The 20,252-nt window shown below is 39.2% G+C and overlaps 1 protein-coding gene across 2 annotated transcripts in view; it reads right to left on the bottom strand.

Moving 5' to 3' along the window:
• NRAP (nebulin related anchoring protein) overlaps window positions 1-12,952 on the bottom strand; it is a 53,091-nt gene extending 40,139 nt beyond the window's left edge. For both annotated transcript variants that reach the window (XM_054071881.1, XM_009570577.2), the window contains exons 1-10: window positions 12,689-12,952; window positions 12,326-12,420; window positions 11,542-11,629; window positions 8,372-8,476; window positions 7,752-7,856; window positions 7,006-7,113; window positions 6,084-6,188; window positions 5,389-5,496; window positions 3,737-3,841; window positions 979-1,083 (exon numbers count right to left, since the gene is read on the bottom strand). In XM_054071881.1, coding sequence (XP_053927856.1) covers window positions 979-1,083; window positions 3,737-3,841; window positions 5,389-5,496; window positions 6,084-6,188; window positions 7,006-7,113; window positions 7,752-7,856; window positions 8,372-8,476; window positions 11,542-11,629; window positions 12,326-12,420; window positions 12,689-12,760 — 996 coding nt within the window. In that variant the 5' untranslated portion in view covers window positions 12,761-12,952. The remainder of the gene's footprint in view (window positions 1-978; window positions 1,084-3,736; window positions 3,842-5,388; window positions 5,497-6,083; window positions 6,189-7,005; window positions 7,114-7,751; window positions 7,857-8,371; window positions 8,477-11,541; window positions 11,630-12,325; window positions 12,421-12,688) is intronic.
• Between the last annotated feature and the right edge of the window lie 7,300 nt (window positions 12,953-20,252).

Below are 20,252 nucleotides of genomic sequence, written 5' to 3'. Positions count from 1 at the left end.
GGTATTACAAATTAATAAGGAAATTAGAGACCATTAGCATTCTGAAAACCTATGAAACTGCAAACCTTATCTGGAAAGGTTAAATATTTCATGTCTAAAACAGGGGATCACCGAGTTTGTCATCAAAATAAGGACTGGTCACAGAAGGTTTCAGGTTTTTTTAGACTGCCTCAGTCATAAGCTCAAGTAACAGAACGTGACTGGTCCTTTCTCTCTAGTTTAGTCCAGGCTACTACAAGCTGAAAGACTCAAGCATCTCTTAGCTCCTCAGAAAAAGACTGAGTCTATCAGCTCAGAAAGCCCCATGGGGGAGAGGAGTTCACAATACAAAGGCTGTCAGTCACAGGGACCCTTCACAGCAGCCACAGTGTAGGTACCTACTAGAAATGGTCCCCTCAAATAGGTCTGAAGCTTTTTAATAAATGAGCTACATGCAAGAATCGTACATCACCACCTTTTTTGCCAATTCTTCAGCTTGCTAGGCAAAGCTAAAAATCCCCAGCCTAGAAATAAACTCAGTCCTGTGAAGTGACACCGTTGTACCTCTACGGTTTCTTTTTCTCCATATGACTTGCTTTGTGCTAGAGGCATGATACATCAAAATATCAAAACCAGTTCAGCTCATTCATCCTCCATTTATTCACTACTGGGAATACCACAGTAGTCCACTAGATGATTAAGGCAGTTGAAGGTTTCATCAATAATACAGGTGCAGATTTGCCAGGAGGGTTAACCTAACAGTAGGGATCCCCATTAGTTGCTACATCCATCTTCTCCCTCATGCAAGTCAGAGCTGTGTCCCCTTCTATTAATGGATATTATTAATCCCCTAAGCCATCCAGTTCTCAGCAATGCAGCAAAACGTCATTGTTGTTTACTTCTCAAGTGTAATTTTAGCATTCTCCTCCCAGGCATTGCTCTGACAAACTGCTGGTTTTAATTGTTTATGAATTGTATTGATTCAGGTTTCACACTTACATCACTTGCCAATTCATTTGCTTTCTTGGCATTTTGATAAGCTGGAGTGATCATAGCAGGAAAGCTTCCTTTCCCTCTGCGTTCTTCATACTCATCCATATAATCCTAAAGAAAATTCAGAGTGTTGACACATACACAAGCAGTTGAGGCCATGGTTAATTTCACTAAGTCCCATAGTCCATGTTAGTAAGAAAGTTCATAGCTTCATTTTTTTTAAATGAAAAAGAGAACAAAATGGCGAACTATAAGAATTAAATCACCCATCAAATTAATTGGGCAAAATTACTTGTGTTGCATTGCAAGAGAAATATAGGTAGCAATTAGCTGCAGTCAAGATAGCATTCAAGTATACAAATACATCCTACTAATATCACCTCAGCTATTACAGCAAGAATACCTGCTAGCCTCTCTCTTTGTCAATATACAAAAATATTAAATGGTTTGGGCAGCAAGGAAATTTTCTTAAACTTTCCAAGTTTAGCATAGAATCATCCATCCTCTGTGACCTGACAGAAGTCTCTTGATCTCTCCACGACCATTTTTCACATCATAACTGACCAAAAATAATATTTCTCTTGTACAGTGCTATATATTGAAAAGGGTTTCCTTAATGAAGCTGAAATATCTAGACATTAAAGTGGTAAACTTCTTAGGGAACAAAATAACAAAATTCCATTTTCTTGATTTAAATAAAAAACCAAACAGTTGTTGTGCAATTAATACCCTTAAATCTATCTATAGATAAGCTTTAGGTAAATGGTTTGATAATTTAATAGCTAAATATTGGAGGTTTTTTTAAAAGTTGATAAACAATGATCATCCAAAAGCTTTTATGGCAAGAGATGTGGAGAATATTACAAGTATACAAACAAGTAAGCTACAGCGGAATGTGTCTTCTCCGTAATAGTTTGTAAATCCTTTGTAGTAAAGAACCAGTTTAAGTGAAAAATATAATATGTGGCACATCAACAATGTCATGGAGAGCACAGATGGAAAGGACTATAAATATTTGGGGTATCTTGTGACTTCTCAATATATTGTAGGTCATTTTGTTCACCATCAATGTCACATGATAAGATAGGTCATAAGTTCTTGAACACCATAATGTAATTCTAGTTCCTGCATCTAAATTAGTCTATAAACAGGCACAGAAAATAAAAAATTATCCTTGACTAATTAGTTTAGTTAGTTTTTTTAAATGACGTTCATGAGTCTGAATTCTTCTGACTAACTTGCAATTTTCAGCTTTCTCAAATACATTTTTATATCATTTCTAATATTGCTAATACTACAAAACAGTATTTTCAAAGTTCCTGATAATTAATTTTAGCCACTTCTCAGCTTTTTAAACATGAGCAAAACAGTTGTTCAGCACACAGGAATTTTAGATTTAGATTCCTTAAATTGTCTCATGGGAGATATATATATGAATTATGTACTCTCACGATCTCAACAGATATCTAATCCATTTACCCATGTAAAGTCATGCTTCCCTCAGAAAGTTCCATTAATTTCAGTGGCTCTGTTTTATTGTAATAAAAATATAATAATCCAATCTATGGAGATTAAAACTCAAATTAAATTTGAAGTCAGTGACTGAAGTTCCAAAGACATTTTCAAAGAAAAAAAAATTAATTCTAAAGATAGCAACATTCCAATGCTTGAGAATGCAATTAGCACTCTTTCAAATTCGTTTTGTTTACTCCTACTAAAACTTGTAATAGTTGAAAAGGCAGAAACTAAATGAACACTTCAATGCTACATATTCTAAACTCATATTCTTCAAGGATGGTTTGCTTCCCATACATTACAAGACATAAATTTGAACATAAGAAGTGAAGAGACGTAAAACCCCCAAATGTACTAGGACAGTATATTCACTGTTCCTTCACTTCTCCAAACTATATGGTCTCATGAGGAGCTAGGATGAAAAATCTATGACTAACCAGGCATTTTCTTGTATTCAGAAATACTATTCAATTTCTTTCCAATTCCCTCTAGCTGTATTCATTTCTACTTAGCTCTGCTATTTCTCTAATTTAACTGGAATAGAACTTCAGCTGCATTTTGGGGCACCACAATAACCACACTCCCTTGAAAATTAAATAAAAGCCAAACGAATGCCATAGACCAAAACAGAACTAAAGTCCATTTGTTTCCACAAAGCAGGACTACAATACGTCAAGCTTACAATATCACTTTTGCAGAAGAGCTGAAATCTAAGAGATCGTGTATGATCTTCAATGCCACTTGCACATATTTAGAGCTGCATTCTAAAAATACTGTCAGGGAAAAGATGCTTAAGTACTATCTTTCTATGATTTCACAGCCCTTTCACTTTTTCTCCTACTTGAATTTACATTTTCTTTCACATGGAATGGGAAGTTTTCTCCACGTAAATATATTCCAGTGCGATAACTAATACCACCACAACAGAAATGCACAGTGCAGACATGTATAAGAGATAAAATTTGCCAAGGTAAGGCTTATTTTTTGAAACGACCCTACCATAGGGATCATGCAGTGACAGTACATGCACCTCATAGTCTCATCTTGTAAGTACCAATGCCAAATATATTACACATTCCGAGCATGGTGCTGTTGCACACCATCTTTTCCTTCGAGACCTTGCTTTCTCATACAGGAAAGCAAAGTGAAAATAGGTCTCACGGCATTTTCTAAAGTCTTGATCAACCAGCTTGAGTCTTTCTAAAGTCTTGATCAACATCAGCAGGGGTATCTCTCAGATGTTGCATACCTGGCCATATTGATCTACATTTTCTCTTGCAAAAGTAACATCTGTTCCAGCTGTATGGCTGACTTTTCCCTTGATCTCTTTTTCATACCTTTGATGATACTTCACCTAATGGGAAAAAAAAAGAAAAGGAAAAGAATCATCGAGATGAATTTAGTCTAGTACGCAGATGCTGCATAACAAATAATAATCAGCGACATGCACGTGTTGACAATAAACGATTGTCAAAATTCCCATTGCCACCAATCCACAGAAGTCAAATATGCCACTTGAAAATATAAAACAAAAGTAGTCGTGTAATTTTAATAATGCACTAGGAACATCGGACTTGCCATTTCAACCTAGATCATTAGTTCAGCGTGTTCAGTACCTCCTGCTTGTCAGTGGCTACTCCCTGATGTTCCAGCAGGTTCAAACAATAGAACTGATTGTAATGTAAATTCATGGTTGCCACTGAGCACTTTTTCTTACCACAGGGTCATCTGAATGCCATTAACAAATGGACTTGTTTCTGAACAATGCTGATGTCCCCAGTGGTCAAAAAAGTTTTAGGCTATCAGCTTTCAAGGTTAGACCAAGTTTTCCACTACCTTTGTTGAAGTCAAAATAATGCCTATAACCTGACGCTGCCCTTTAATCACCATGTGTGTTTGCTGACATGAAAGAAGCATTTTCTGCAGATCAAAGGCAAGTAAAAACATTTAAATGTTTTAGTCAGTTGCATTTGCCTTCAAAATTACAGATCACTTCTTCTTTTCCTCAATGACTCAATAATGTTTTAAATTCACTTCTATTGAGTTAGCACTATGTTACTTTCTCCAACAAGAAGAGCTTCCCTTTCACGCTCCAATGACAAAACAGAATTAACCGCACATTTTGAAGCAATAGTAATGTCCTGTTACAAGGCTTTTTAAAGAATACAAGGGTGTTGTGGTTTTGTTATGTTTGAGAGAGGAAAAGAAACCAATACAGATCAATACACTAGGGAGTTTAGAAAAAAACAAAACACAACATTAAGGAGAGTAACATCAGTGGAATAAAACGCTATGTTTTATAAATCTATATCAAAGTCAAATGTATGCATGTGTTTGTGTATGTACTTTCGCATATAACTGCTATCCAAGAAGCTACATTCTTAAAAGCCTCATCCTGCAGCAGTGCAAAAGAAGGAAAAGCAGAATGAGCTGTAAGGACCCACTGGGAGGATGGAAAGTCATGGCAAAGCAGAGCTCTGCAAACACAGCCCTCCCCTGATATAAGGTCACCCAGAAATATTGTGGCTGTGTAAATTAGAGCTGCACTTCAGGTCCTCTAACTCATACGGAGTTGGACAGAATGAAAGCAAAGACCTCCAGCTGACACGTTATTGTCTTCCTTCTTGGTTGTATGCAACAGGAGGCTGGATAAAGGGGATGCTTTTGCCCACAAAAATCCACAGCATTGATTCACAAATAAAACGCTTAATTTTCTCTTTGTGTATGAAACTCAACTTTGTCCCTGCAAAAGACAACCCCTTGAAAATCTATGTAGGGAGTGCACTGCTAACGTAACTCCACAATGCTCATGGAATTTCCGCTGGCAAACATTCTAATTCAAAATTTGTGTGAGAATTTATTCTTTTCTTCCCGAAAAGAGACTTTGTTTTGGACACTTACATCACTGGCTAATTCATTGGCTCTCTTGGCTATTTGATAAGCTGGAGTGATCATAGCAGGAAAGCTGCCTTTTCCTTTTCGTTCTTCAAAGTCTTCTGTGTATTTCAGCTGTAAAAATCCAAGAGAGTTCGGGACCAATTAGATCAAATATATCTTGATTATACACATAATCAACTCTCCAAGCTGCAAGTCAGGCATTTGATGGCTGTCATTGCCAAAAGGATGATGAACCATGAAGTCTGAATCTTTCCAATGTAGTCTTTAACTATATGATCACTTATCTAATGCGGGACCTCTGTGTGTCATTCAGGGTACAGGATAGATCACAGCTGTTTAAAGAAAACACTAAAGTTCTCTACAAGATGCCTGCTGTATTTATATCAGAGTTGGGCAGTTTAGTTCTTTACCTTGCATTGCACCCAGCTGCTTGGTGTAGAACAGAGTAGTTCCCTTCTTTCAGTTCTGACATCAACTAAGCCCTAAAATGGCCTAGAACTGAACATAGTCTTTATATCTGGAAGCATTAAATATTTAATGGTAAAATCTATCAGGAATATTTTAAGGTAATATACATCTCAAAAGTCTCCCTTGCAAATATTAACTTTTCTTTATGTTCACATTTTTAAGTGATCTACAAATGTCCTAAAAGCCACTTGCGAACTCAAAAGCAGGGCAACCTATGTTATTTCACTTACATCACTTGAAAGCTGTCCTCCAGCCTTTGCATGAAGTATATCTGGAGTGTCTACAACAGAGGTGAACTTTGATACTCTTTCTTCATGTCCTCGTTTATACTCTACCTGAAGAAGAAGACATATGAAAGATATATTACAAACAGCACATTACAAGGTAACAAATATCCATTTTCTACCAGAAGGCTTCAAGAGAAAATGATCAAGAGTAGTCATGACACTGTACAGTCAAGTTATCAGTATATTCAAGGGCCAACTTCTTTCAAGGGTAAGTCAGAAGCAGATAGAAATGTCCTCAGATAATCAAATTTTCAAATGATACTAGATTTGTGGGCCCTACATTTGATTAAAATATTTTGAGAGTAGTCATTAATGCCCCAAAATACTAAGATCATACTGCAAGGACAACGCAGATAGGGTTTGCGGAAAAGAATACAATACTTTAATTTCTATGGGATTCATTTTTACTTGCTCTTTTTCAGTTGAACTGTTATTTTTATAAACAAGCTATTTTCTGTGCATGTATTTAAAGTAGTTTGCTTATGAATTCAATTCAATAATACAGGTATTTAACTTCCAGTAATAAAGAAAGTGAATAGTTAGATGTGAATAAATAGATAAATAAAGTCATAAACTAAAAATAGAAGTAATTAATTAAATAAACAGTTTGGAATTATTCACAACCTTTTTCAAGTTATGATCAAATACAGCAAAAGTTGCTATATCTCTCAGTAAATATTTATATTGTCACTTATTCTATGTGATTGTCTCCCCAAGCTAAGTAGTTTATTAACCCTGTTTCCTACATCATGTTGAAGTTTTCTCACAAATATTCATCATAGAACCTACTGTCTAAAGTTGGTGACCTAAACCCAAGATTCTCCAAATTCAGAAGTCTAACATACAATTAAAAAAAGAGACTTACATTACTGCTTAGTTGGGTGGCTCTTTTAGCAACCTGATAACCTGGAGTGATCATAGCAGGAAAGCTGCCTTTGCCTCTCCGCGGCTCATATTCTTCTGTATATTGAAACTAGAAAATGAACATTTTTTAGATTCGTTGTTTCAGAAGAACCCACTGTAGTTTCATATGATTCCTCTTTTAATGCCTTCTTCCAAAAGGCACAAATTACTTTATTTAAAAGCAAACAAATATGTAAGTTAGGTAGAAATATTTCCTACATCCAACAGAAAACATTCCTCATTTGTGTATCAATCATCCACTGTTAATTGGCTATGTTGACAGAGTCACTAACCCATTGCGTGAACACAGTCATAATTCAGAAGTGATTTTCATCAGTCACGGAAATACAGTCAATTAAAGGTCTACTTTATGGAAAATAAGACATGTTTTCCATCATGAATTCTGCTCTGCTAAGGGAAGCAGTACTGCCTGCTAGATCAGGATATAATCAAGGTCACCTCAGATATCATTGGTCAGTAGCTGAAGTGCTTCGCAATTACATAAATATATAAATGTATGACTTCCAGGATGGGCAATAGCGTTGTTATGTGACCACCCACATGGTTAATTACTGTTATTGACAGAAATAAACATGTCAATCTCTCTTTTAGTAATATCTTACCAAAGGTTGGCTTTGATGCACTGGTAAGTCTCCAGAACATGATATCCCATGAAAATAAAGCTATTCCAAACATCAGCCCACTTACATCACTCAAAGTTTTCTGTGCCTGTGTTATCCTGACCATCTCAGGATCTGGAATTGTTCCCGAGTACCACGATTTTCCCTCCTCGTAGGCAGCATAGTAAGCATTCTACAAAACAAAAATGAAATAACCACCCATCTTCACCCTTGTTTTAATACAAAACCAGCTGATCTGCCAAAACACACAAAGCTGTGGAAGTAGAATCTACAGATGTACAGCACAAGCCCTAAACTCCACCAACCTTCAGAATGCCAGGGCAGAGCCTGTATAACAAGGACTGACATCAAGATGTCAGCACCTAGGATCCTGGACTGAGACTCAAATAACTCTCCCTGGGAATCAGACCACTTGTTCTGAACCTTCAGTGCCAGTAGAGAAAGAAGACGCATTGCGTATGGCTGTACATGCAACAGCTCAAACAGCTAACTGTATAGATACACTCTTCCTTCCTCAACTCCTAAATGTTGCACCTTAAGCTACAACTGAGCTATGCTACCTTGAAAAATTTAGTTAAATGAGAAGCAATGGCTTTTCTAAGCAAAACCCTAACAATCAGGACTGCCAAGGCCGGTCCTTTGTCTCGCACAGGCTAGCAGCTTGGAGACTCGAAGGATATTTCTTACCTGGGTGGCCAGTTGTTGAGCTTTATGGGCAGCTTCAATTTCTCTGGACCTTACATCCCACTGAAAGACTGATCTGAATTGTTCACTCTCTTCTCGATATTTTACCTGAAAAAGAAAAAAAAAAAAAAAAAGACTTGGTATGAGTAGTTTGTTAGTACAGATTAACACACGCCCCTCTTAGGAAAAAAACAAGAAGAGAGACAAAGTGATCAGTCTCTTAGTCCACAGAGATATGAAGTCTGCATGAACTGCAGCAACAAAAGATGAATGCAAGACAAAACAATAGAAACAATGCAATTCATACCAGGATAAATCCACTTCAGCGCCTGCTAATTTTGGCTCCACCTTAAACTAGTCTAAAGGAAACCTACTTCCGAAAACACCTCGGGCTCTACTTGGTCACCCTTCTTCTTGTCAGTCACTCCATCAGTAGGTGGCCGTGAGGCAAATGAGATCAGAGAATTAGTATGTAGGCTTTTGCTGTTTTAGCTTTCAGCTATGCCAGTTCCTTCATCCGCCTCACTGCAAAAATCATCAATACCAACACAAGAGGAACAATGTGACTGCACAGATCTAATTTTCTGGGTGGCAGCATCAACGGAACTCAGTTTAAGATGATTTACACTAGTCATAATATTTACTAGTGTCTCTGTCTTAGATCTCCAGTTGCTATAGACCAGCCTTGTTTTCAGTACCAATAATTTCACCCTGAAGACGCATTTATATATGATACAAATGCAGAAATTAAGGGACTAAGACAAGCACAACTGATCCATCAAATCGTTACAGCCCACAAGACAATAGCAATCACTTTCTCAGAGTCTGCAAACCTCTCCATCTTTTCCTCTTCTTCTATTTTAGACCAACACCATTTACAACCTGCTATCTACAAAAAGGCCACAGAGCCTGTCGTTCTACGCCATGCAAAGACTACATAAGTACTTCTTCCATGCCGTGCATTCTTAGAAAATGAGACTCCATGGAAGAGACAATTTGGTTTAGCTCAAAGGTCAAAAATCTACTCTAATCTACACCAAGATTCTAAGATTTTTTTGCTGTTATTGGAGATGCAAAAGGAGAAGCACATTATACCAGAAATCTGGCACGAAGTTGCAAAAGAATAATTTGGTCTTTAGATAATACATTTTGGGGAATTAATCCATAAGGATTTTTAAGCAGAGCATAGCAATGCAGCATTAGATGAAAGAGCTATTACCCGGTGAGTAATTTTTCACTCTCCTATTTCCCTACTCAGTGACCATGAAGTATCAAGACAGTGTAAATGTAAATGACTACTATATTTAGTCCTGGGTCATCATTTTCCTACTGTTACTTTTATCATGACAGCACATAGAAATACAACTGAAATCACAGCTCTGCTACACAAGTCACAATACAGATGCAAAAAATCACAGTTCCTGTTTTGGAGAGTACAAAATCTAAGCTGGCAGAAAAATCACTCAGTGTGTACCAATATTCCCATTTTATAAAGTAAGCACAGAGGTACAGAGAGACGAACTATTTGTCTGCTCACATAGAAATTCTGCATAGAGGGAGGGAGCTGAATTTTTATCTCTGCGTTCAAGTTGGTCTCAGCATAAGACTTACGTGACAACATTACGTTAGGATTGAAGAAACATGTTACATGTTTTTCATAAGAAATAAACTTACCTAAAAAAAAAAACCAACAAACTTCATTACCAAGTGAAACCTTTTCTCAAGGTAGCATTATTCTCTTCATTTACCAATGAAAAGGTTTTTTCTGCACTCATAATTTCCATAGAAGTACTCCCTTTCTGTAAGTACTGCAGAATCAGCTTTGCTACAACCCATAGCAATTTTCTCTCTGGAGCAGAACCTCATTATGTGATTGAAAAGGACAGAAGGCGCTTTAGGTGTAAAAAAACAAGGGAAAGTGATCTTTGAGCTATAATTTGTCTGGCTTGTATATTCACATGCACTGGAAGTATCAGTCTCTCATGTCACTGCCTAAAACCAGAAATAGAACCTGCAGTAACCCCAAACTCATTCCTGAGCAGATCTGTCACACGCAGTTTAAAGTAAGTGTGATCGTCACTGCTGAAACAGTTACTGCCTATGATACTGCAAAACCTGATGCATAAGAACAGGGTACAAGAACGATAAAGGAAAGATACATTGTCTGATAAAGGCTATTAAATGTACATTAAGTCTGTACAGCGAATACAGAACATCAGGATGAATTTAGTACACTATAATCTAAGAAATGCAACTTTCTTCTTTTATTTTAATGGTGACTAATCGCATTGAAATACATTGGTTATTTTACTAAATATAGTCATGCAATGAAAATTATTTTATTTCAAAATCTGTTTTAGAGCAATAAAAGACACGACATTCAAGAAAATAGTACTACAAGTAGAAGTGAAATAGCTATCAATTACTGTCTGTTTGTGTGCTTCTTATTTCATGAAATTCTTAGATATGCAAGTTTGAAACAAATGCATCTGGAGGAAAACAATGCAAGACAGAGAATGGCATTTGAAAAGAAAGAAGACTTTGAGCACCCCTAGAGGTTTTCCAGGGCACAGCAGCCTCTTTCGGGGATTGATGCAGTGATGGGGCATGGGAGGCTCTTCCATCCTCAACGCTTCAGCAAAACATTGTCAGCCAAAGCATGCAAAGCTCCCTGAACTTCGTGCTTTCGCATCTCAAGTTTGCCAAAAATATTTGACAATGAATTTATAAACTTTTTTTGCTCACATGCCATGAAGACAGAGTTTATTTTTTGTTGGTTTGTGCCCTTTGGTATCGGTTTCAGAAGGGGTCATAAAGCAAGTAGGTCATTCTTGTTTGCAGTGGCTGTGTAACCCCACTGATTTAGTCGCTAAGTTTACATAGCTCTGGGCGTCTTATGCAAACACTGCTCCCATCAGATTATCAGCTATGGCAAGTGAGAAACTGCTGTCCAATGTCTTTCTGAAAACAGAAGCAAATTCAGACCTATCTTTTCTTTCTCACAAGTGACTGAATTTTACAAACTATGACTCAACCTCGGGCTGAGCTGTTCCAGCTCTCAAAAAACACAGGAGGGTACGTAAAGAATACGTATTTATATTTCTAAACATAATACCAACATGATATCAAAATGTAAAACAAAGCTAAATACATTTGGCCCTCAAGCTTCTTACCTCGCTTACCACTTCTGACAGTTTTTTGGCATTTATATTTATCGGTGTCTCAAATACGCTTGTGAATGCATTGGTTTTTGGATTATGCCTAAAAAAGGAAAGTGTAAAAGGATATCAGGAATGTACCAGACAGCCCATCAAAAAGGTTCTCTTCGAGCACACAATACCAGCTTCCACCCCTCTACACAGAACTTCTTCCCCCCACTCACACAAGGATCTCAGATTACATCCAAGTTCTTATTGTGTGGAGTAGGTGCCTGGAGCAAAATTAATTTTAATGATCGTCATATCAATGCTGCATTTCTAATAACAAAAGAGAATAATAGAATAAAAAACAACTGTCATCTCTCCTTTTTCTGCTGACAAATTTGACAGGAATTGATCATTATAAAACAAAAACTTCCTAGAACAACCCAACTCCAAAATCTGCATTTTATACTTTTTCCTGATGATTAGCTCAGCCTTGTTAACTCTTAACCGCTGATTTGGAAAGCACTGAATTTTATGGTTGGGTTTGATTTCCCATCTTAATACTCAAATGGAAATTAATTTGGTGTCTTTTAAGATACTGGACAAATGAGGAAGCTTTACATACAGTAATAGGAGTTTCCCATCACCTCCGATTCACATAAATCAAATGGTATTTTCACTAAAGCACTCACAATACATAATTTCACATCACACATGGGACAAGGCTGAGTCCAAATGATGATCGTTTATTACATTAAAATGACTTGGCATTTTAAACCTTTACTATGTAAAATAGAAAAGGAAACCCACTTACGCTTGACAGTAAGGCTTTTTCTCATGGCTAACAAAGTTGTTTACTGTTAACATCATCTTGCATACTTCGCAGTGAAAACAGGCTTTATGCCATGTCTGGAAATACCACACACAAAACAGAAACCAAAGACATGATTTGCATTTCATTATTTTTCCATTGAGTTTTAAATATCAGTATGTATCTTCAACATTAATTTCATTAATTTGAAGAATTCATCTTCAAAGATATGGCTATTGTTAATTCATTTCAGTTCTAAGCCCAGTTACGAATGCCGAATTTTTGGAACAGAGAGCTTGTCGCTGTGTTAAAAGTGCCAATCTATACATTTATTCCAGTCCAAAATAATAAAGAAAGAGAACTGACCTGATCTATACAGTTAATCTTCTCAGCAGGGTAAACCCCATAGCCACATCTAGCACACGGCTGCACATTCATCTTGAAATCCACAGAGTGAAAAAAATATATAGGTTTGTACAAAAGGTTCAAAGAATATGAAAGTGACTTTTTGGCCTGTGCAAAGCACACTCTAGACCCTCCAGTCAAGGCCTTTTGCTGTGGTCAATGGCTCCCATTAAAGCTCTGAATTGAAGTCTGCTGCTCCGTTTGCTGACCTTCTGTTTCAAAGTCAGCTGCAGGCTGGCTTTTAAAGCTGCCAGTTAGTAAGAGGAGTTATTTTGGCAACCGTGTCAGTGCGTGAGGGATGGTAGTAATATCTTTCTCTAAATAGAAGAATGAACTCACAGAAACAAATCATTCCATGTGAACGCTAAGAGTCTGATCACCTAGTATTTCAGTTTTTCTGTAAAGCCAGTTGTCGTAAGTCCAGGATGAGAAGAAAAGTATATACAGCAGCAGCAACTCATCACTGTCTCTCTTCACCTCGATATAGAGCAAGTGACCTCATGGAGGTCTACTCTGTGTTTAGGAAAAGCTTTGTATTAGAAGGAGGTACCACCAGAGACACGGGCCAGAGATGGGTTTGGAACTTCCTGGCCCTTTGTTGGATCTAAAAGAGGTACATTGCCATTGTCTCAGTTTTTTTCCCTCGTTGCCAGCTCAGTTTCACTTCTTATGTCAACAGCAGCAGACACATTTCTCATGTGTTTCTGTTTCATCAATCCATCGATGCATCTCCAGGTGTGAGAGGACACACAGTGAAAAGGGCGGAGCCCATTATCTCAAAGGGTTCTAAACATGATGGGTACAAATCCAAACATCTATCTCCTACAGGAAAAACTTTAGAAAGGAACCATTTACTTTTGAACAAAATGAACAAAGCACCTTTTTAACAGTGTTCACAAAGAGTAGGCTGGATAGATCAGAATATAAAAATTCCTTAGCCGAATAACGATAAGGAATTACTATGCCTGGTATTAGGATTCAAGCAAGTATTAGGGTTGTGAAGTCTGCTCTGAACAAAAGAAGCCGTTAAATTCTACTGGCTACAAATGGTCAGGATTTGAGATTTACATCTCATCTAATCATAATACCTCCAGCTGCATGGCTTCATAACCCTGGGACACCGCTAGGAGTTACCTCAATCCGAATAAAAGTCTACTTAGTCGTCCATGCATCTGCACCAGTTCCTGTGCCTGCAGCAGTCCTGGAATATCACTAAGCACTTCCCCTTTCTGTAAATTACAAACAATTCAATGAAAATCATTTCTGTCTAAGCCTTCTGGGTATACTTTGAGAGCCTCCTATTCATCTCTCTATGGGGATACGGAGTTCTGCTTGACTTATTATTGCTACTTTTACTGAATGCTGACAATGTACTGGCACAACCTACTGTCAGCAACTGGTGTGCTGAAAATAGAGTCTCTAATCTGAAGAGCAATGCATATGGCACAAAGTCCTGAAAACACTTGAGGCCTTTCAAAGTAAGTAATTAATATCAGTATATAAACAGGCATATTCTCATTTAAAAAAATGTTCACAGAACATAACTTCTTGTATCAAAATAATTGCTGAGTTACCTCCTATTATTCCTTCTGGGATCATGAGTGATTTTATGTTGACCATGTTACATCACAATAATATTTACCATGCTCCCACCTTTAAACCAAAATAACTTGGAAGTCTTCCAGTTCCCTTCTCACAACTTTCTACCTTATCCCAGATTGCCACTCTGTTTATGCAAGTGACCTGTATCAGGGTCGCAGTGGCCTGGCTGTTCCCTCCTTATTTAGCTCTGGGCACACTATCAGCTGCTGCCTCTTTGTGTTCATCTACTTCAAGAGTCACCATATGGTATATTTTCTAGATAGTCCTAATTGTTTTCATGCTGTGGGAATCTATGCTACAGCCCTTGTCTCACAATTTTGCAAGAAAAAAGATGCACGAGCTGCTTCTATCTCAGTACACACAACACATTGCTTAAGGCACTCCTGAAATGAGTTCTGAGCAGTGCTGGAAGCAGAACATCCCCAAATTGTACAAAAACATAAAGACTTGGCAACTGCATAACAAATCATTCTTCCAGGAGTCATGTGAACACCAACAACCTGGACAGGACTCCAGCCTGGAGCATCAGCGTATACAGTTACACACTGTGCACCTAAAGAACACGGTAGAGGTCCATGAGAAGAATGAGACCACATATGCCTTCCAAGAGCCTCATGAGACAGCTAGAAACCCTTTATTTCACAGATAAAACTTACTTTGTCTCAAGATATGCAAAACCTGTTTATTTCTTTTCACAGCAACACATATTACCAGCTTGGCTGGAAGTCAGTAAACACATTTTCCAAGTTCTCCTGCTTCTCCCAAGATAACAGCAAGAAGAGAAGCACCATCAGCCACAGCGCCTATACAGCTACTGTCTTTCCCAGCCACACCACTTCCCTCTTACCCACTTCTGCTGGAGTCTATTGAAGATTTCCCCATTTCTAAGCACCTCAAAACTGTCCTGATGCATGGCCTGTTCTTCACCACCCTGAATTAAAAATGAGAGTTTATTGAAAAACAAGCATGCTATTGTCTCATTACAAAGCGAGCAAAGCATTTTGATCATGCAAGGAATTAAATCACAAAACCAGTGCAAGTTTGTTATCTTGACAAATCTTAGCAAGACATTTTCTCTTCAGTTAAAAGCTCATTGTGGCTTTTTTTTCCTCCTTTAGTAAGGCCTCATAAAGGCTTTTTGATATCAATGAAAATCTTAAAAGGCTTTACTGCACAGTAGAACCTTAATCAATGTGGTTTAAAAGTACAGCGGTTACTGGTAAAGCACAAGGAGACATTACCTTGAAAGTGCAAATTAGTAGGAAGAAACATTGTTACCTCTCCAACCTCCTTGAATTGATTGAATTAACTGCATAAAAAAATTGGAGCATGTCCGCATCCTGAATCTGAATCTAAAAAGAAGGCATTAGTTAACAGACATTTAAGTCAGGGCCACCTTCTCTGTCACTCCTGAATAGTGGCTGTGCCCTTCCAGCCGCATGAATAGCGTGAAGCCAGATCCCACAAATTATGGCAACCCTGTCTCCATGCTGTCTGTGAAAAAAAGGTGCTGTTTCACCGCAGAAAACGTGGGTGTTATCTACTGTTAAAAGCTGCTTGAAAAAGCTCAAACACTGGCCCAGCCTCATCATAACCTTCTCTGAAGGTGGTTAATTAGTTACCTGGGTTAGGGGCCTTTTGTCTCATCCAGCCTCTCCATGCTAATCAAATCTAGCATAGCAGCAAATCCAGCTTGTAAAAACATCAAAAGAAAGCTGGAAAATATTTATCAAAATATTTATCAGGATTTCCCAAGGCTTGAAGAAAAACCTCCAAGTAACTGCCTTCCAAACTTGGACAGTAGCTTTTTGCATTTCTGCTGTTTTGGAAACCAACCAACAACTGTTTACCTTTCCTGACTCAAAGGTTTTGTGCTTACAATTTCCCCTTGTTTCCAGTGTTGGGAAAACTTGAGAGCGTGGGGATTTTGCAAATGCCTCTAATGGAGCAAGAGAAAGCAAGAGAGGGAGTAGAGAGAAACGGAAAAAAGAACCAACAGGCCAAGAAGGCATCACTGTTACAGAGCAGAAAAAGAAATGTTGAGGATGTATTACAATTTAAGCTAAAATCCTGAAGAAATTTGTGCAAAGTATTCACAGCACAATCCATGTGCATACAATGAGACCTCCAGTGTCCAAATATTCCCATTTCTCTAAGTATGATTTAAAACGCATAAAACACGGCATGTGCAACAGATCATCCCTGCCTGAATATAAAGAAATCCCACCCAAAGACATGCACCAAGTCAACTGAGATGCATTATTCCACCAAATTTCATGAAGTTGTGGTGGCCAAAGCACATTACACCCCCCACCGCGTAACAAAATCATCCACCCTTTTCTTGCAGGACATAAAATTCTAACAACTGTCATCTAGGAGGGAACACTTTGAGAGTTGCTCAAATCCTCCCTCCTGAAAGTATCCTCAAATCTGCCTCCCAGGTCTCAACAAAGCCCCATCCTTGTTTTTACAGATGTTGTGCAGAACGCAGCACACAGTTATTATTCCAGACAGGTACTATTTAGTTGCCTCAAGCCTTCTAGTTTGTACCTGCCATCTACCTTTCCATTTCCCACAGGCACGCTCCATTGTCATCCCGCGGCTGCTTACATGGTAGTTAAACACTTATTTCCTACGATGCAAATATCCAGTCAAAGGCTTCATCATTAAGGTTCTTAGGGAGCAGAGTGAGTCTCCGGGGACACGAAAAGGAATCCTGATGCTATAGGTATCATATTGCTGGCTTTCCCCCATCCAGCAATGCACACAACCAGCTGTGCAATATTATATGTGAGGATTTTTTTCCTTCCTGACCCTTCCCCAGGCAGCAATCACTCCATGCCCTGAAGCAAGATACTTCCTTCTACTACCTTTTTAATTTCTCCCTTACTCATTACTGAAAACAAGCAAGGTTTTCTGAAAAATCCAGCACTTTATACTGCATTAAAATTGGTTAATCTAACATGTAGTTAAGAAAGGTATTGCAGCCCACTGAGGAATCAACCTTTCTCTTTGTGAATGCCAGCAACCAATGTGAAAAGAAAACAGAAACGGGGGTTTCATAAACAGTTTAAGTCAGAAATTCCCCATACACAATTCTGTTAGTAAACTCTTGAAAATTGCCAAGCATTATCAGATACAATACTACTTTTTCAATGGCAATGTAATGACTTTTAGAAAAAAGCCATTTCTAGGTCTGCTAATTCAGCTGTGGGAGCCAGATGGCAATGGATAAACATTTTCATCAAGATATAGAAGGTCACAGCTGGCAAATAGCTTCAGGATTTCCTAGGTAAGCCCCATGCACATCGTCAGGAAAGCACATTTGTTTGTTCTGAAGTTCAGGTGCCACTGCCAGGCATTGTTGGTGATGGCACAGTCTCCCTCCTCTCCACGCGATCTAAGCATTTCCAGTGTCTCTGTTGTCCATAATGATCCATTAAGGATTTGGAAGTAGTGCTGCCTTCTTGCAGAGAAGCAGCTAACAGATGGCATGAGAGGAACCATTCTGTCAGTTTGATTTTCAGGAGAAAACTTTGGCTACATATCCAACCAGGAGCTTCAGGCATAATCCCACGAAGCAAAGACCAGCCCCAGCAGCAGCATGCAAGAGCTGCTGCACCATTCAGGCGCTGCTCCATCACATCGAAGCAGTGACCTGTCGCGAAGCAAAAGGCTGTTTGTTACCATACCTGTACTTTGTGCCAATTATGAGGCAGTTTCGCTGAAAAATATCACTTTGATGTAAATCTGTTTAGGTAGTGAATGTTAAACAACACGTGCTGCTGGGTAGAAGTAAGATTTTGCAGGATTGGAGCCTGCATCCTGGAGTAATTAGCAAGATGGTGCCAATCTTCAGTCTGCGTACCGGACTGCTGGGTCTGATGCAACCACTACACAGCAGGACGTTGTAATTAGCAGAGATGCAACACACTGAATAATTGGGAAGATAAGAAAACGCCACTGAAGTTTGTATAAGGGCAAAAACATTTCCTTACATCCAGACAATCTCATGTCATCATGAAACTCAACGCATTTCTTTCACAGAATAGTAGAATCGCTAGGTTGGGAAAGATCTTTGAGTCCAACCATACCTATCCACTACTAAACCAGATCCCTGAGCAACTCATTTACCAGTCTTTCAAACACTTCCAAGGATGGTGACTCCACCACCTCCCTGGGCAGCCTCTGCCAGTGCCTGAAAATCCTTTTGGTGAAGATATTTTTCCTAATGTCCAGTCTGAACCTTCCCTGATGCAACTTGAGGCCATTCCCTCTCATCCTATCGCCTGGGCGAAGAGATCAACACCATCCTGTTAGCTGTAGAGACAAGATCTTCCCTCAGCCTCCTTTTCTCCAGGCTAAACAACCCCAGTTCCCTCAGCTGCTCCTCATGATGCTTGTAAGACTCAACACTTTGCGGGGGTGTAATGGGGCACAGCTGTTTAAAAGTGGTGCTTGTCTTTTTGCTGCGATAAAGGCAACAGGGTGAGAGGGAATGGCCTTAAGTTGCACCAGGAGAAGTTCAGATTGGACATTAGGAAAAAGTGTTCTCAGGCACTGGCAGAAGCTGCTCAGGGAGGTGGTTGAGTCTCTATCCCTGGAAGTGCTTAAAAACAGGTAGATTAAATGCTTAGGGATATGATTTAGTGTATGGTTGGGCTCTATGATCTTAAAAGCCTCTTCCAACCTAGCGATTTTATGAAGCTGTTATTGCCAAGGAAGCTGGGGGCAGCAGGTTTGATTTGATTTGTCTGGGGCAGACTTAGCAAAGCTTATGGAGTTTGCAAGCATGTGCAAAAGTTTCTGATGAGCCCTGAAACCGTATTGTGCTACAGAGAATGTTGAGTGGCTGAATGGAGATCAGGCTGGGAGAGGAAGAAGGGAGCTGCTCAGCCTGGACTGAGGCTGTCATGGGGCTGAACTCTTCCCACAGGAGGTTTTAAGGTGAGCAGATGTTTTTAGATGCAGTTCACTGTTGGAGTTTGGGCTTCTAGAATCATTTAGCTATGCTAGATCTGATTTTAAAGATCAAGACTTGCTTTCTTAGCCTTGTCCAGACCTGAAGCCACAGTGGGCTTCTTGTTGTTCTGGTTTGGTGTCCATGATGCAGCCCTCGTGACTGTTCAAAGCTTGTTGTGATGCACCAGGTTGTGATTCACCGTGAGGGTGAGGAGACGCTGGCACAGGTTGACCAGAGCAGTGGTGGCTGCCCCATCCCTAGAGGTGTTCAAGGCCAGGATGGATGGGGCTTGGAGCAACCAGATCCAGTGGTAGGTGTCCCTGCCTATGGCAGGGGGTTGGAACTCATGGGCTTTAAGGTCTCCTCCAAGCCAAACTATTCTATGAATCCAGAGGATGTGCTTAACCACCTGCTGCTTTCTCTCCTGCTGGTAGATGTGCTGAGTGGTTGATGTGCGTGTAGTTGTTTGGGATTGTACCAACAGATCCCTGCGAGGAAGGCTATGAAGTTTGGGGTAGAAAGTGGGTTTCCTTCCCTCTCTTTTGCATGCTTTCTGCAACAGTTCAGCTATCGGGGTTGGGCAGCCTGGTCTGGTGGGAGGTGTCCCTGCCCATGGCAGGGGAGTGGAACTGCATGGATCCTTAAGGTCCCTTCCAACCCAAACCATTCTGTGATTCTCTGCCAGGGAGAAATGGATGATCCTTAAGGTCCCTTCCAACCCAAATCACTCTGTGATTCTCTGCTAGGGAGAACTGGACGATCCTTAAGATCTCTTCCAACGCAAACCATTCTGTGATCCGCTGTGAGGGAGAACTGGATGATCTTTAAGGTCCTTTTCGATCCAAATCATTCTGTGATTCTCTGCGATGGAGAACTCGACGATCCTTAAGGTCCCTTCCAACCCAAACCATTCTGTGATTCGCTGCCAGGGAGAAATGGATGATCCTTAAGGTCCCTTTC

Source organism: Cuculus canorus, chromosome 7 (genome assembly GCF_017976375.1).
Source record: "Cuculus canorus isolate bCucCan1 chromosome 7, bCucCan1.pri, whole genome shotgun sequence".
NCBI classification, from domain to species: domain Eukaryota; kingdom Metazoa; phylum Chordata; class Aves; order Cuculiformes; family Cuculidae; genus Cuculus; species Cuculus canorus.
Note: the sequence above shows the minus strand (reverse complement) of the source record. Positions and strands in the feature narration are given on the sequence as shown.